The 16,708-nt window shown below is 49.7% G+C and overlaps 1 protein-coding gene across 3 annotated transcripts in view; it reads left to right on the top strand.

The window, feature by feature from the left end:
• ITGAE (integrin subunit alpha E) overlaps positions 1–16,708 on the top strand; it is a 62,849-nt gene that overhangs the window by 25,211 nt on the left and 20,930 nt on the right. For all 3 annotated transcript variants that reach the window (XR_006815966.1, XM_045985851.1, XM_045985853.1), the window contains exons 3-19: positions 881–972; positions 2,395–2,462; positions 2,837–2,954; positions 3,167–3,295; positions 3,685–3,800; positions 4,413–4,564; positions 5,722–5,875; positions 6,459–6,609; positions 7,095–7,162; positions 7,901–8,036; positions 8,849–8,991; positions 9,347–9,487; positions 10,133–10,357; positions 11,378–11,508; positions 12,845–12,975; positions 13,739–13,905; positions 15,048–15,176. Coding sequence is in view for 2 of the 3 variants with exons in the window: in XM_045985851.1 (XP_045841807.1) it covers positions 881–972; positions 2,395–2,462; positions 2,837–2,954; positions 3,167–3,295; positions 3,685–3,800; positions 4,413–4,564; positions 5,722–5,875; positions 6,459–6,609; positions 7,095–7,162; positions 7,901–8,036; positions 8,849–8,991; positions 9,347–9,487; positions 10,133–10,357; positions 11,378–11,508; positions 12,845–12,975; positions 13,739–13,905; positions 15,048–15,176 (2,251 nt within the window). In the remaining variant the exon portion in view is untranslated. The remainder of the gene's footprint in view (positions 1–880; positions 973–2,394; positions 2,463–2,836; positions 2,955–3,166; positions 3,296–3,684; positions 3,801–4,412; positions 4,565–5,721; positions 5,876–6,458; positions 6,610–7,094; positions 7,163–7,900; positions 8,037–8,848; positions 8,992–9,346; positions 9,488–10,132; positions 10,358–11,377; positions 11,509–12,844; positions 12,976–13,738; positions 13,906–15,047; positions 15,177–16,708) is intronic.

The raw sequence follows: 16,708 nt of genomic DNA, 5'->3' as shown, positions 1-16,708 counted from the left end.
AGTGACAGGAAGTGAGGAAGTGGAGATGGTACCTCATTCCTGCCACCCAACCCACCATAGCTGCATCATGATCTTTTGAAAGTACAGACTAATATTCCCCATTATAAAGTCCTCCATGACTTCCTACTGCCCGCAGCACAAAGATCTTAGAACTGGTTCCCTGTTACCAAGCCCAGCTTTGGGCCCCCTTCCTCAATGCCCCCTACTCACAACCCAGCCCCTAAGACGGGGAACTCACTCCCTGTCTTGAGGCAGACCAGTTCTCCCTGGGCAGTGTGGATAATGAGAACGCTTAGGCTGACACTGGACTCTGCTGTCTCCCTGGACTCGGGAGGAGGGGCAAAGTTTGCCATTGGGAATCAGACCTCTGGAGGCTGCCTTAATGTGGCTAAGGTGCTCCTCCCTCAAACCTCCATTTCTGACTGACTCAGAGGGTAGAAGCACCAACACACACTTCTCAGGATATACTATCACTGAGGCCAGGCGGGGTGGTTTCCCTGGCAGCCACCAGAAAGCCAGCACCCCAACAGAACCAACTGTTGTGCTGATGGCTTCCCGGTACCTACCCACCCTTGCCCCAAAGAGTATCACCCCCATCTCTGTCAGGGGGGGTCAGCAGGCAGAGAGCAGATGCATTTAACCATTTCCTGCCTGGAGCTATATAAAGGTAAATGCTGAGCAAATGCTTTTCACATAATGCAGAATCTGCCATTCTGGGCTGAGAGTCTGCCTGCCCCATGTCTGGACCTCCTGCATTAGTTTTCCAGATAGGGAGCCTGTGAGCCTGTGGACCTAGAGTGGGAAGACTATGCCTGGGCAGGCAGAAAGGAGAAGGGAATCACTGGCCAACTCAACTTTGCTGTCTACCTTTCCAACTCAGGCTCCTGGTCACTGGCCCTCAAACCAAGGAGGAAGGAGGCCTCCTGCATTGTTGTTCCCTCATCCAAGATAAGATCTCTTGCAAACGAGTAGGTAAGTCTACCTCAGTTCTGGGCAATGCTCCTAGACCTCCTTCTGAGGAATCCCACTTTTCTGGGCCAAACCGTTTGAACCTGTCCAGTCCCTCCACCCTAGATTCTACCACCACCCCCAGCAGGTCTTCTACCCCAATGCCCAATCCCATCCCAACCCAGTCCTAATCCCCAGCCCATCTTTCCAGACCCAGTCCTAACAAAAATGATACTTAAAATGTATTGAGTGCTCACCATGCGGCTGGCACTCTGCTAAGTGTTCACTTTAAATCCTCAAAATCACAAATCACATCATTTTATATAAGAGGAAGCCATAGTTCAGAGAAGTCCTTTGATTGCCAGTATGACTAAAGTCGAGCATCTAGCATTGGCAGCAACAGCTGGCAAACCCGGGCACCTGGGTGGCTCAGTGGGTTAAGCCTCTGCCTTCAGCTCAGGTCATGATCTCAGGATCCTGGGATCGAGCCCCGCATCAGGCTCTCTGCTCAGCAGGGAGCCTGCTTCCCCCTCTCTCTCTGCCTGCCTCTCTGCCTACTTGTGATCTCTCTCTGTCAAATAAATAAACAAAATCATTTAAAAAAAAAAAAACAGCTGGCAAACCCAACTCTGTCTGATTCCAAAACCCAACCTGTCCCAGTGGTATCCAGCCTTACCCCTCCCAACCTGTGGCCATCCTAACATCTAGCATGGGGACTGGCATATATTAGGCACTCAATAAATGCTATGAACAATGAATGAAACTAATTAACTCATTAACCAACTCTACGCATCCCACTGACTCCCACTTAAGTCCTACATTTGCTGATGACCCTTCGACTGTGTGTGGTAGAGTCCTTGTCTCTGTGAGACATACGATGTTGAACAACCTCACTCTGCTTCAGAGGGGATGCAGGCTGGCAGGGCAACTGGGTGATCCTATGGCTCAAAAATGCATCTCCTGAGGCCCACAGTGTAGAGGGAAAGGAGTGAGCTACATTTTCTTGGGGAGTCCCCAGGGACAGAACTTTGAGAGTGGGGAGTTCATCGATCCATATAGCCAGTCCTTTAACATCTTGTACACCTCCCTGGTGCTGCACACACCCACCAGCTAGTGCTTCTCTGCCATCCTGCCCCTCCAGACCAGGAGCCCCTGTAAGAAAATCACCAGCTCTCAGTTATTTCTAGATCCCTAACACCATCTGGCATGAGGCCAGGCACAGAGCAGACATGACGGGGCATCTGTTGAATGAGTCAGTGAATAAGTCTGACGAATAGGCACTTTGCCCTGAGCATGTCTAAGCCTGTGCTTGTAGGCCCCTCAGCCAGCTTCTAGAGGCTGCGCTGAGTGACCAACAGTTCTTTATGGGGCTCTGTGACATCTGACCTTGGCTGAAGGGTTGCCTCCCAGAATACCTCTCTCCTTACCTGGCCTTAACTGTTTCAGAGACTGCCCCCATCCCAAAGGGGAGGTACCGGGGAGTGACAGTTGTTCGGAACCACCACAGTGTTTTGGTGAGTGTGCATGAGGTGGGACGATGGAGGACTTAAAGGAGGGTGACACTAACCCTGTGGTTGACCAGTGTTAATACCAGTGTGACTGGTATATTCTCAGGGCTGAGCCCAACTATCTCCTTGGTACCAACCACAGGGCTGACCAAGGCTCTAACCTGGGTACACCATGTGATGCAGCACACTGACCCAAGTGCTTAACCTCAGCTTTGACCCCAGCATGACTCCCACCCCTGCTGAGACATAAACAAGCTCTTCCTACATCCTCTGCCTGGTTGATGAACTTGATTCAGGCATGGGATGGTATAGCTGTGATTAGAGTGACTGTGCTGAAGGTGACTTAGGCTTTCTCCTCCCTTTCTCCCCCTCTCCCCTAGATCTGCATTCAAGTGCGGACCCCGCAGCCCCGCAGTCTCAGCTCAGAACTCACAGGGACCTGCAGCCTACTATCCAACAACTTCCAAAACCACACCCAGGTCCACTTCTCCAACCTGGGTAAGGTTTGGACACTCACTGACCTTGGACATCCCTGAAGAGGTCTCCTTGGGTCTCTAAAAAGAGTCACGGCAGGGCCACAGAGGCCCAGAGAGGGGAAGGCAAGCCTAGGCCCCTGTGAAGGGAATCAGGACAGAACTAAATGTGGGCCTGCCTGGAGGTGAACAAGGAGGCTGTCTGACTCTGAGTTCTTCCATGTGTGGTTTTTAAAGAAAACGTGGCCCCCAGTGCGCATGTGGATGACAGAGACTGCTACAGGAACAAGAAAGGCAACACAGAGAAGCCAGCCAGGTGGCGCCGGGCTCTGAAGATACAGGAGGAGGAGGAGGAGGAGGAAGCTGGTGAGGAAAGGCAGATCTGGGTTGCTCCCAGAGGCTGTCAGAGCAGATCTCTAGGCTGGTGACCTCCAGGAGTGAGGTGTGCCCAGGTCTGGAAGATGGGGAGCAGTGGCTGGATTCCGTAGACCTGGCCAGTCCCAGCTCTGCCGCCCCACCATATTACAGATGGGGAAACAGGCCTAAAGAGCAGGAGCGATGGGAGTGACTCACTCAACAAGTCAGAGTCAGCAGGCTCTGGCTGTCTCTGCCTCTGAGACAAAATCTTTAATCTTGGGAACTTTACCAACTTCCTCCCTGAACTGAACCCCCAGAGCCTGAATAGGGTGGATACCCTGAGGGCAGTACATGCTGCCCTCACTGTTGCCTCAAATTCCACACTCACTCCTGACCAGGCACTGAGATTGCCATCATCCTGGATGGCTCAGGAAGCATTGAACCCCCAGACTTCCAGAGAGCCAAAGACTTCATCTCCAACATGATGAAGAACTTCTATAAGAAGTGCTTTCAGGTACGCTTCCCTAAGAGGTAGACTCATGTGGTCTATCAGTTCTCTATTACTGTGAACAGATCTCCTCAAAACAACAACCCCTTATTTGCTCACAGTTCAGCATCAGTTACGTGGGCTGGGTCAGCTGGGTGGTTCTTCTGCTGGCCTTGCCTGGAGTTGGTCCTGCAGCTGCAGACATCCTGTTGCTTGACTGGATGGCCTTCCTTGTCTGAACCATGTGCCTCCAGCAGGCCAGTCCAACTTTTCCATGGCCACAGTGTTCCAACGTATGCGTGCACTTTTCAAGGTTCTGACTATCACATTTGCCAATGTCCCATTGGCCAAAGCCAGTCACATGACCTATCCCATAGTCATTATGTGGGAGGGGGACTACACACAGACATGGTTTCAGGGACAAGTCTATGACTCACTGAGAGCCATTACTATCATAGCTTCTTCCTTCTCTATTTGCTTAGAGATTTCCCTCTGCTTTAGCATCTCCTCCTGCCTGGAGGCAAGGAGAAATGAATGGATTCTTTTACTACTCCCAGGGGGAGCCACCTAAAGGGCAGGGGGTACTTTGGGCATGGCGACTCAGCCAACCTCCTCCCCACCTTGGTTCCTCCTCTCTAGTGCAGCTTTGCCCTGGTGCAATACGGGGCAGTGATCCAGACTGAGTTTGATCTTCGGGATAGCCAGGATGTGAGGGCCTCCCTTGCCAGAGTCCAGAACATCACTCAAGTGGGGAGTGTCACCAAGACCGCTTCTGCCATGCAGCATGTCCTGTAAGTATGAGGGTAGTGGGAATTCCCTGAGCACCTACTGCATGCCGGCTCACAGCACTGCCCAGAGGCTCCAAGGCGTCATGCCTGGAGAGGTGGCTGGAAAGAGCTGGGAAGAGAAAGGATCAAGTTCCAGCTCTTCCTTGGCTGAGGGGAATGTGAGGTAAATCCAGCCCTGGCTGATGGATGACATCCCAAGACATCCTCCAAAAATTCTTTCAAAAGCTCCTTTTGTGAGCAGCAGTAGAGCACATTGCTTATAGTATGGGCTTCGTGGCTGCCTGGGTTCAATCTCAGCTCCAGTTTGTACTTCGGAGACCTTGGGTGAGTTGTCTAACCTGTCTGTGCTTCAGTTGCTTCACTGTTTCTCTTTTTTGAGAGAGAAAGAATGAGCTCACATGGGCGAGCAGGGGTGGGAGGGTGGAGAAGGGGCAGAGGGAGAGGAAGAAATAGAATCTTAAGAAGGCTCCATGCCCTGTGCAGAACATGATGTGGAGCTCGATCTCATGACCCTGAGATCATGACCTAAGCCAAAATGCTTAACGGACTGAACCACCCAGGTGCTGCAAATGCTTCACTTTTAAGATGAGAATAAGTAGGGACACCTGGGTGGCTCAGTTGATTGAGTGACTGACTCATGGTCGTGAGATCAAGCCCTGTGTCAGGCTCTGTGCTCAGCTTCAGATTCTCTCTCTTTCTCTGCCCCGACCCCTGAGCACACGCTCTCTCTTTCTCTCTCACTCTCAACATAAATAATAGACAAATAAATTAAATAAAATGAGAATAATAATTGTACTTGTCTTACAGGATTTTATGAGGATTAAATAAGTTAAAATATGTATGGTGCTTACAACAGTGCCCGACACAGAAGTACTATGTAAATATTAGCCACTATTATTAATATCATTATTATTCACAAGACTAGATTGAAGTGTGGTCCAAAACCTTTCTGTGGGAGGAGGTGAGGGGCAACGTCTGTCACAGCCTCCCCTCCACCTGGCCCTGCTGTATGCCAGAGGGGGGCTTTTGGGGTTTTTGTTCCCATTTTGAAGGGCTCCTTAATCCTATCCAATTCTAAAACAGGTCAGTGAATAAAATTTCCCCAGAGCTCAGTATCCCTCTGGTGAAGTACTCCTCTTCATTTACTGTCCCCTACTTAGAGACACCATCTTCACGCCAAGCCACGGCTCCAGAAAAAATGCATCCAAGGTCATGGTGGTACTCACTGATGGGGACATATTTGAGGACCCACTCAACCTCACTACTGTCATCAATTCCCCAAAGATGCAAGGTGTTGAGCGCTTTGCCATTGGGGTAAGAGCCAAGAGTTGGGGGAAGGCCCTCCCGACCCTGTGCAGCCTGGGGTGGGGAGGAGCCAGGGTTCCTGATAGGGGCTTCTGAAAACTGCTTACTCAAGCCTTGCTCTATTCACAGACACTTAGCAACTACTATCAGTCCCTACGTCCTGAAATTTCCCCATTCCATACTGGGTCTTCCCACAGAGGGCCTATTTCCCAGTGGTAGGCACAGTTCACTTGCCCAGTGATGGGGAGAGCAGTGGCCACTGAGAGACCCCAAAGGAAGGACATCAGGGAAGGTCCCTGGAGGAGATGGTGCTGAGCCGGGTCTTGGAGGACAAATAGGAGTAGCTGGCCTAGGGTGCGGGGGAAGCGGGAAGGGCTCTGCAGGCAAAGGGCCCAGTATGTGAGAATGAGCCTGGTGTGAGAAGGAAGGTGTGTGTGCAGGAGAACAGGGAGCAGGGAGTGAATGCAGGTGGTAGAGGGCCCTGAAGGCCAGCAGAGGGATTCAGCCTTCTCCCTGGGCCTGGAGAGCTCTTGGGCTTGGGAACCAGCCTACTCTTATGATCCTGATCCACTGACCCTTGGCTCCTGTGCAGGTGGGAGAGGCATTTGAAAAGAATAGGACCTACAGTGAACTGAAGCTGATCGCCTCAGACCCTGATGACAAATACGCCTTCAAGGTGACCAACTACACAGCACTGGATGGACTGCTGAGTAAATTGCAGCAGAATATCATTCAGATGGAAGGTGAGAGCTCTGCTGGGCAGTACCCTTAGGATTTGGCAGGAGGCCAAGCCCTGTGCTCCAGCCCCACTCCTGTCCTCCCTCCATATGGCTCTCTGGGCATCCCATCACTTCTCTGAGCCTCAGCTGTTCCATCTCTGAAAAGGCAACAATATCCCCAGCCCTCCTCACTTCCCCAGAATTCCCTGAAGCTCTGATGAGAAGCTCCTTCTGATGCTGGAGAAAGAAGGATGACTGGGTTTGGATCCCATCCTCAGGAGCTCACAGATGAGAAAACTGAAGCCCATAAAGAGGGAGTGAGCTGCCCAAGCTTACTCTGCCAGTGGCTCCTAAAGCAGGACCAGGTTTCCACTCTCAGCCTGGTGTATGTCCCATTATTCTGAACATGGTTCCCTCTGGATATGAGGTCAAACTTGGCCCTTACCTGACTTAGTCTCTCCCTTCACCTAAGCCCACAGCAGTGTCTCACTGGGCTTCTTGGCTTCTAGGCACGGTTGGAGAGGCCCTCCACTACCAGCTGGCGCAGATTGGGTTCAGTGCCCAGATCCTGGATAAGGTATGTGGCCAACTCAGTACCAAGCAGGCTTACCATAGAGGAGGGGCCCCAATGACCCCCAGGGACTCAGGGATCCCTGGCTCACAGTGTAGAGCTCTGCCCTCTGAAAGAGCCCTTTTAGGATAAAGGAAAACATTTGCACTTGCTTGCTCTAATCTGGACCTTTGAGGTAGATGAAAGAATGGCCATATTTATTACAGGAGGTCGTTTTGTTCTGTGTGCTCAGGATTATGCACTACTAACACAGGCTTTGGCTTAGGTCACTTGCCTACCAAGTTCCATACTTGTCCTCACCAGAGGCACAGTTCCTTACCACGGGAAAAATGCAGGCGTGGTGAGGACACCAGCCCTGCACGGAGGTGGAATTATGGTCAGCAAATTGCTTGACACAGGTGGACCTTGTGTGCCAGGCAACGTGCACAGGAGATGAACTCTGTATTGTTCAATCATACTTTGTTTTCATGCTCAACATCTGGGGCCTGGGTCAGATTTCTGTCCTGGGGGTGATGGGCACCGGAAGGATGGTTGTCCTGACAGGGTCATGGGTGCAAGGCAGGAACCGAGTACTTGCTATCTTGCCTTCCTCCTGCATTTCTAGCCAGGTGGTCAGTGATCCCTGAAAGTGAACGTGCCCCCCACCCCCAACTCTGCGCGCCGCACCCATCATCCCACCTATCCCCGAGGTGGCTGGCCCGGGTCCCTCCCTCTCGGATGGCCTCCAACCCTAATCCCCTGTAGGGGCAGGTGCTGCTCGGTGCCGTGGGGGCCTTCAACTGGTCGGGGGGTGCGCTTCTCTACGACATGCACAGCCGCCAGGGTCGCTTCCTGAACCACACTGCGGCGGATACCGAGAATGCGCAGTACAGCTATCTAGGTGAGGCGGGGCCTGGAGGCTTCCTGAACGGGGGCGGGGCCTAAAGAGCGACGCGGAGGCTGGGCAGCGGGCTGAATTAGGCTTCCCAGTTAGGGCAGGCTCTGGTCAGTTAGGGCAGTCACAGAGACTAAGCGATAGGCCTTGGTTGGGGACTCCGAGGCTGAGAATTAAGGCCTTCTGGATGAGGAGAGGGCCTCCTCAGGACGGAAGCTCAGGGCGACCCTGGGTGGCTACCTGAGGAGGCGGGGCCTCACCATTAACAGTAGTGGTGAGTGACCCTTCACCCCTGTCCTTGGTCCTCATATACCGTGTGTGTGGTGAATGTGTATGAAGGAGTGTGTTTTGAATGAAGCTGTATATACATTGGGTGCATATCACTTCTGTGTGGTGGGGCACATGTGTGTGAGAAGGCCCAGTGGTAAGTGGGTGCACCCCTGGTGGTAAGTGGGAGCACTCCTGATGCTGGTTTTTAAAAGGATGAGAAAGGGGGCGCCTGGGTGCCTCAGTGGGTTAAAGCCTCTGCCTTCCGCTCAGGTCATGATCCCGGGGTCCTGGGATAGAGCCCCGCATCAGGCTCTCTGCTCAGCAGGGAGCCTGCTTCCTCCTCTCTCTCTGCCTGCCTCTCTGCCTAGTTGTGATTTCTCTCTGTCAAATAAATATTAAAAAAAAAAAAAAAAAAAAAAAGAAGATGAGAAAGATCTGCCCCCCTGCCCAGGCTACTTTGAAGGACTGGTTGGGAAAATGGTGGGGGGTATCAAAAGAGTGGCCCAGTGGGAGCTCCCAACCACAACCACCACCACTCCTTCTCTCAGGTTATGCAGTGGCCCTACTGCACAAGGCCTGTGGCCTCTCCTATGTGGCGGGGGCTCCACGGTACAAGCAGCGGGGAGCCGTGTTTGAGCTCCAGAAGGAGGGCAGAGAGACCAACTTCGTGCCAGTGCTGGAGGGAGAGCAGGTACCTGCTGGAGAAGGATGCCCCCCGTTATTATAGAGGGAAGATCTGGAGGCCCTGGAGGGAATGGGATAGGCTCCAAGGCATGCAGTGGGTTATTGACTCAGTCTGGACAGAACTCAGACAGAATGCAGTGCCATTGCCCCAGCTCTGCATGTCTGTTTGGCAACTGGGTTCCCCCATTGTTGGGGATATAGCTGCTCACCCAGGCTTCTTTGTTACTCTGGTGAACAAATTGATCTGGAATAACCCAAACTGGTAGTCCAGGAAGAGAAGGAGCAGGAATCTGACCTTGCTGAGGGGTATCAGAGGAGGCCTCCCCAGCACCCTTGTGAGCTGAGTTCCTTCTGGGCTATAGATGGGATCCTATTTTGGCTCTGAGCTGTGCCCTGTGGACATTGACATGGATGGGACCACGGACTTCTTGCTGGTGGCTGCTCCATTTTACCACATTCACGGAGAGGAAGGCAGAGTGTATGTGTACTATCTGAATGAGCAGGTAGGAGTCTCATCTTTGCAAGCTTGCCGAGGTTGTGGCTGCTCAGCCTGGTGCAAATCTGATGGAGGCTGGGAGCACCCTGGGCCTGCCTCTCATGGCAGGACAGTGATGGGGAAGTGCTCAGGGTGGATGGTGGCCAAGCAGGGCACCATCACCTTGCCTCCTGTACTCTTTCTCACTTTCCTCACCCCATCAGCTCATGTTGATGATGATAATATCCCACGTAGCTGCATAGTTGACAAAGCATGCTCTGTCTATGATCTCACTTGTTTCTCACAGTAACTGTGTCACTCCCATTCTACAGATGAGGAAGCTGAGGCTCAATGATGCTGAGACTTGCTCAAGTTTACACATAGCAAGTGTGTGGTAGAGCCAAGACTAGAACCCAGTCTAGTAATTGCCAGTCCAGTACCTGTAACTGTGGGAACAGAGAGGGCAGGCTATGGGTTCTGAACTGCAAGGCAGGAGGATTCCAGCATTACCACTCAGTCCCCATGTAACCATAGGGGTTCCGTTGCCTTTTCTGAGCCTCGGCTTCCCTGCTAGAGAATCAGAAACAAGTCTAGTGAGCATGCCTCCTGGGGTGGCATGGGTGTACACCCCACATCCCTCCCTTGAGGGCTGAGGTGCCTCTTTGCTTTGCAGAATGGTTCCTTCTCCTTGGCATACACTCTGAGTGGGCACCCTGGATTCACTAATGTCCGATTTGGCTTTGCCATGGCAACAATAGGGGATATCAGTCAGGATAACCTCACAGATGTGGCCATTGGGGCCCCCCTGGAGGGTTTTGAGGCAGCTGATGGCAACAGCTTCGGCAGTGTGTACATCTACAATGGACACCAGGATGGTCTTTCTACCAGCCCCTCTCAGGTAACCTGCAGGGCTCTCTTTAGCCTCTGCTCTGAGATTCTGACCTCCCCTTGAGGTGATGGTCTGAGCCCCAAGCCAGCTCCAGTTCTAAGTGTCAGGTGGGTCCCAAGGGGTCAGGCGTGCCCAGTGAAGCCCCAAAGTCACATGGAGGTTCCAGACCAGGGCTTTACCCCAGACACTTCTAGTGGGGTAAGAGGTGGTGGCAACATTTGTCTATTTCCTGACCTGTATCTCCCTTTTTTGGCATTCCTGACCATGGAAGTACCTCAGATTCATTTTACTCTCTTTCTGTCCCCTCTGTGGCTCCTGTCCACGCCCCCCCCCAACTCCTCCATGCCTAAACTCTCATCTCTCATGACTCCCTTGCCAGCCTCTCATGTTACATATTTTATGAGCACTTTTACCCACCCCAGATCGTAGTTTCTTTCCTAACTCTAGTCCTGTATGTCTAGATGTCTCCTGAGCACCTCACTGGATGCCCCCCCCACCCAGGCATCTCAGTCTCATGCTGTCTAACCCAAAGCATCCTCTTCCCCCAGACCTGCTGCTCCTCTGGACACCTTCCACTCATCCTCCACACATGTCCTAATGATTCTGTCTCCCATATCCAGCCCCTGGTCTGGCTCCTGTCTCACTCTATCCCTACCCCTGGCCTGGCTCCTTCTAATCCCCATCTTCTACTCTGCATCTGATTAGAAAGGACCACCTCACTGCCCAGCCCCTCATCAAGCCTCCTTGTACCCAAATCTCCTCCTGTTCCCACTGTAGTGGCCCCTAGCTAGGTCTTCAGATGGCCCTGCTCTGCCCATACCCTGCTTCCCTCACTCCTCCCATGTCAAGTCCCACCTGCCCTTCAGGGCTCCATTCGAATACCACTTCCCCTGGGAAACCTTGCCCTTCCTTTTTCAGTTCCTCAGCTGAGGGCTTCCTGGGTTGGGGAGGAAAGCTGATCGTGCTGATTTGAATAAAACCCAAAAGGACTCCCCTTCTCCTCCATGCCTTGTGTTTCTCCCTCCACAGCGGATCAAAGCCTCAGCGGTGGCCTCAGGACTCCACTACTTCGGCATGTCAGTGGCTGGTGGCTTAGATTTGACTGGTGACCGCCTTCCTGACATCACCGTGGGCACCCTGGGCCGGGCAACTGTGCTCCGGTAGGGGTTTACCCTGCCTTCTGTGGTCCCAAGTCCCAGCCTCAACCTAGTTGCCCTGCCTTCATTGACCCCATGAAGACATGAACTGATGGGTGGGAGTAAATGTGTCTGTTAAGGGCATCAGCTCTGGAATCTGCTCATCTGGCTTTGAACCTCGGTTCTCAATTAATCATGTGCCCTTGGGCAGGTTATTGTATTTGAGTCCCAATTTTCTCCTCTGTAAATGGGAATAACACTAGCCTCTACCTCACAGAGTTATATAGATTAAGAGAATCTTTGCAAGGTGTTTGATACTGTGCTTCAGTGAAGGCTGTTATTTTGATGATATGAATTTCAGAGCTGCTGTGCTCCATCTCTAAGTGAATTATCAAATCTCATGGCTGTAAATACTCTGGCAAAGGACCTATCTGCCCTGTACCCTCCACTGAGCTCCAGACTTGGCTGTCTATTCAACACCCCTCTTGGCTGTTACTGTCAGGCATCTCAAAGTCTAAAAATGGGCCTCATATTCTCACTCGATCCTCATTCTCCCAATCTGCACATTCCCATGCTTCCCAGCTCAGTAAAGGGCACCATTTATTCAGGACAAAACCCAGGAGTCATCCTTGGTTCTTCTTTCCTTCTTCTGCCACTCCATTGACAAGATTTTGTTGGCTCTGCCTCCAAAAACCTCCCCATACAAGATGCTGTCATCTCTCACCTGCATCATTGCCATGGCATTCTTCCCTGCTCCCTCTCTTGGTGCTCCTTTCTCCACAAAGAGGCCAGAGTGATCCCTTTATTCTGCTGCTTTAAACCCCTCAGCAGCTCCCATTAGAGAGTAAAAATCCAAATTCCTGTGGTCCATCCTCTCCATGGTCTGGCTCTGCCCATCACTCCATCCCCGTCTCCTCTCACTAACCTCTGTCTCACTAATTGTGCTCCAGTCCTGCTGACCTTAGTGTTCCTCAAATGAATAAAGCTCATTGCTGCCCCATACCCTTTGCACTAGCTGTACTCTCTGCTTGGAGTGAGGTTCTCCTTATCTTCAGCTCTTGTTAACAGATCTCAAATGTCTCATCAGTGAAGCCCTTCCTGATCACCCAGGCTAACTAGCCCCCAATCTCTGTTACCCTATTCTATTTTATTATCATAGCATTACCTGTACATAGTTTCTTCTTACTTATTGTCTTTTTTGCCCCTAGAAAAGGGACTTGTCTCTTTCCCTACTGTATCCTGAAGATGCAGAATAGCGCTTGGTATAGTGGAGATGTTCAATATTCATTGAATGAATGACTGAGCCAAGTGCTGAAGTCTTATGGTCACTTCTCATAGTTCTTTTTGCTGTTTCATTTAGCTCAAGACCTGTGGTTTACCTGAAGGTGTCCATGACCTTCACCCCTATGGCACTGCCCATTGGCTTCAACAGCAGTGTGAATGCACGTTTGTGTTTTGAAATCAACCCTATGACCACAGTTGCTAACTCAGGTAACAGACAGCCTAGCTGACCTCACTCCTACCCCCCTGCCGCATGCCAAGTGTTATGGTCATTCCTTGTTGGCTTCAGTAGGGGACAGGAAAAGAGGCCTGCCAGGGGAGGGGTACAGGGAGTGTTATGATGTCCTGGTGCTTGAAATCCCTCTATTAGAGCTTAGTTCCTTTGACATTAGGTTCTGTTTAATGGGAAGTGCCACAGAAAAGGATGGTCTCCTATTAAATCCATACTATGAAGGGCTTTATCTGACCCCTGCTGGGAAGAGGGGCTCTGTGTCTCTTCCTCAAGGATTAAGGATTGAATTCCTGAAAGAACACTCAGAAAAAAGTAGCCAGGTCTCCATCTCCCATCTCCCCTATTCTGTACAGTAAGGGAGTTAGCCCAGATAATCTGTAAGGTGCTCCCAGCTCTGCTATCCTTGGTTTTACTCTAGGGTTTCTCTCTCCATTTTCTGAATTATTCTTCCTCCTCATTTTCTCCTTCAATCACAGCCTCTTCTCTGAGCCCTCCTTCCCCTAAGGGAAGACTGACTCAGTCCTGAGAATGGGTTTGGGGCTGGGGCACTGAGGGACCCTATCCAGGTGCCAGAAGACCATGAGAAAAGTACTTTTGAAATGAAGAAACTAAGGAATCCATCACAAGGGACTGGGTGGGGATACCACTCAGGAGGGGCTCATAAGGCAGGCAGGTGAGGGGTGCTTTTTCTCAGGCTTATCCACTCCAGCCTCATTAAGAAGGTCTGGTCTTCATTCCCAGGCTTTGGAGAGACATTTCTGAACTTCACAGTGGATGTGGATGTGGTGAAGCAGAGGAAAAGGCTGCAGTGTTCAGACAAGAGTGATTGTCAGAGCCACCGTCGGGAGTGGGACAGCAGTATGCCCCGGCTTTGTGAGTCCCTCCTGCTTATTCCCACAGAGGGAGAGGTAAGTGGAGTTTAGAAGAAAGTCCAGAGGAGTGTATGTTGTTGAGAAAAGATTTGAGGTGCATGCAATGAAGGATATATACCCAAAACAAACCAGGCAATAAAATAATCCTAATAGATTAAGAACCACATAATGGCATGAAAGATGGAGTTAATTGTACTGGAACTCCAGAGTAAAGAAATCTGCTGAAATGGAACATTAATTATACCTCTGAGCTTCCTAGAACCTCAGCACAAAGGGAAGTGCTCTAATGGCTGACATTTTTCTTGGTAACAAATTAGGAATAACAGGGGTTCCTCCCACCTCGTCATCTCACCTCACCTGGTGGTAGCATTGGGGCTGAGGGCTTTTATATGAATGAACATCAGAAAAATTAAATGAGAAAGTAGAAATCAAGACAAAATCCTTTATAAAGGTGCTAGAGACATAAAAGAAATGTATTTGTCAGCATTCAGAGCCTGACAGGGCCTAGAAGGACCTATAAGGATCATTTATTCCAGTAAACTTGTAATTATGCTTCCGCCTACACATGTGTTCCTGTGTCTGTTCAGAGTGTTAATTGGATTAGGAAAGAGTTTCTAGCAAGTCTATGCTTTCCTTAAATAAAAGCTACATTTTCCATGCAGGAATCATGCTCATCTACTCTGGGGTGTTCAAAGCTCCCACCATGGCTGAAAGGCTCACTTAAGGAGAATGGCCAATGGCACCCTAGGGAATCTCCTTTATCTTCAGCTTTTACCTTTCTAATATGTTCCTCCAGGTTGCTTTGAGAAAGATCTTTATTAACACAGATGTGGCCATGATTCCTCCCTTCTGTGGCATCCATTTGCCCTCCAAAAAAAATTCAAATTGGATTTTAACTCTTGTTGGGCAGAATCCCTTTGTGTTTGGGATGGGAACCAACAGGAGTTACTAGGCCTGAGGGCATAACAGATCAAGTGAGATTTTTTTCCCACAGCTCTAGGCAGCTTGGGTTGAAAGAAGTTTCCCTTCAGCCTGGCTTATTTGGAAGAGGCTTACAACTTCTGACTCACCACTTGCATTGTTTATTTCTTAGTATGACACATTAAAATTAAAAGTATTCTCCTTGTCCTCTTGTCCCCCGCATGCCACTTTGACCCTGCATTACTTGGTGACTCTAGCTCTGTGAGGAGGACTGCTTCTCCAACATCAGTGTCAGCATCAGCTACCAACTCCAGACCTCAGAAGGCCAGAGGGACCATCCCCAACCTGTTTTGGACTTCTACACTAAACCCTTCACCATCTTCCAGGTGACTCAGCTATGTGAGAATCTCTTGGGAACCAACCCCAACAAGCACCTGTTCCTCTAATTTCAGAGACTGTTAAAATTAGGAGGGCTCTCAGACAGTCTTTGGGCCCCTTGCTGTTTAAATGGGGGAAATGGAGTTCCTAAGATGGTGTTAATTTGCCTAGGGCCTTACTGGTGGGTAACACAAGTCTCCAAACCACATGCAAGGTTAGTTCCTTCATGTTCACAGAAAACGTGCTTGCTGCATTTTTAATGATGCATAGAATATGTTGCATAGAATATGATGCATAGAATATGTTGTCCAGCTTGGCAAGGGTCTCTGATGAGGTGTGGTTCAGTTGCTGGTGTGATGGGGGTTCTGCATGGGGCCTGAACTAGAGTTAACCTGCTCTGTGCTGTAGACAGGATGCCCTTTAGTGCACCTGCTGACCCACGTCCTGACCATGGCCTTCAGCTGAGTGTCTGGCCTACCACACCTATACCCTAACAGGCAGGTAATTTCACAAGAAACTTCTCTCATAACTAAGGGAAGTCTGAGGGCGAAATAAACAGTCAGATTTCCCAATTCTTTGCTATCTAAGGTGATTTGGTTCCCACCTAGGCCCTGGCCCCATGGTATTCTGTCAGTCTTCATTTAGAGAGTCTTATGGCATATAGAAAACTCAGCAAGATCAAAGTGACAATATGACCATTTAAAGTAATAATTACAGTCAGCTGGAATTAATTGCATCTCCAAAAAGGAAAAGAAGCCGAAAGCAGCTCATACTGGCACAGAAAAGCTTCAGGTAGCATAAGTGTATTTCCAGGTAATCATAAGACACTCATGAGTATCTAATAGTTTTACAACAATGCTCTATTTAAATTAAATCATATAATTCTTTGGCTCAGATTTTGGCCAATATCCAATGAATCAGTCACAAATAGTAAACAGAAATAAGAGAGTAGCATAATCAGGGTAACTGTTTCCATTGCTCATCTGTCCAGGAAGAGAGAGAATCAGATTCCCTATGAGTGAAGATTGTCAGCTTGATTATTTTAGGCAAGAAATGTGATTTTAAATTTATTTATTTATTTATTTATTTTAAAAGATTTTATTTATTTATTTATTTATTTGACAGAGAGAGTGCATGAGATCACAAGTAGGCAGAGAGGCAGGTAAAGAGAGCGGGGGAAGCAAACTCCCTGCTGAGCAGAGAGCCCGATGTGGGACTCCATCCCAGGACCCTGAGATCATGACCTGAGCTGAAGGCAGAGGCTTAACCTACTGAGCCACCCAGGCATCCCTGTTATTTTAAATTTATAATAGTGTACTTATTTTGTAAAGGATTTTTTAAAATTTGGCATTGACAGCAAATTAGATGATTCAGAAAAGATTAGGAGAACTAATGTCACAAAATTTCATCAATAAGTAGATGATTAGTAATTATATATATTTTGGTATTTTAGAACCTTTTTATTTTGAAATATTTGGCTCACTAAAAAAATTAAAGAATACTCCAAAGAATTCCCATGTATCTTTTATTCAGATTCCCT

Source organism: Meles meles, chromosome 18 (assembly GCF_922984935.1).
Source record: "Meles meles chromosome 18, mMelMel3.1 paternal haplotype, whole genome shotgun sequence".
NCBI classification, from domain to species: Eukaryota; Metazoa; Chordata; class Mammalia; order Carnivora; family Mustelidae; genus Meles; species Meles meles.
This window is presented reverse-complemented; position numbering and strand designations above follow the sequence as displayed.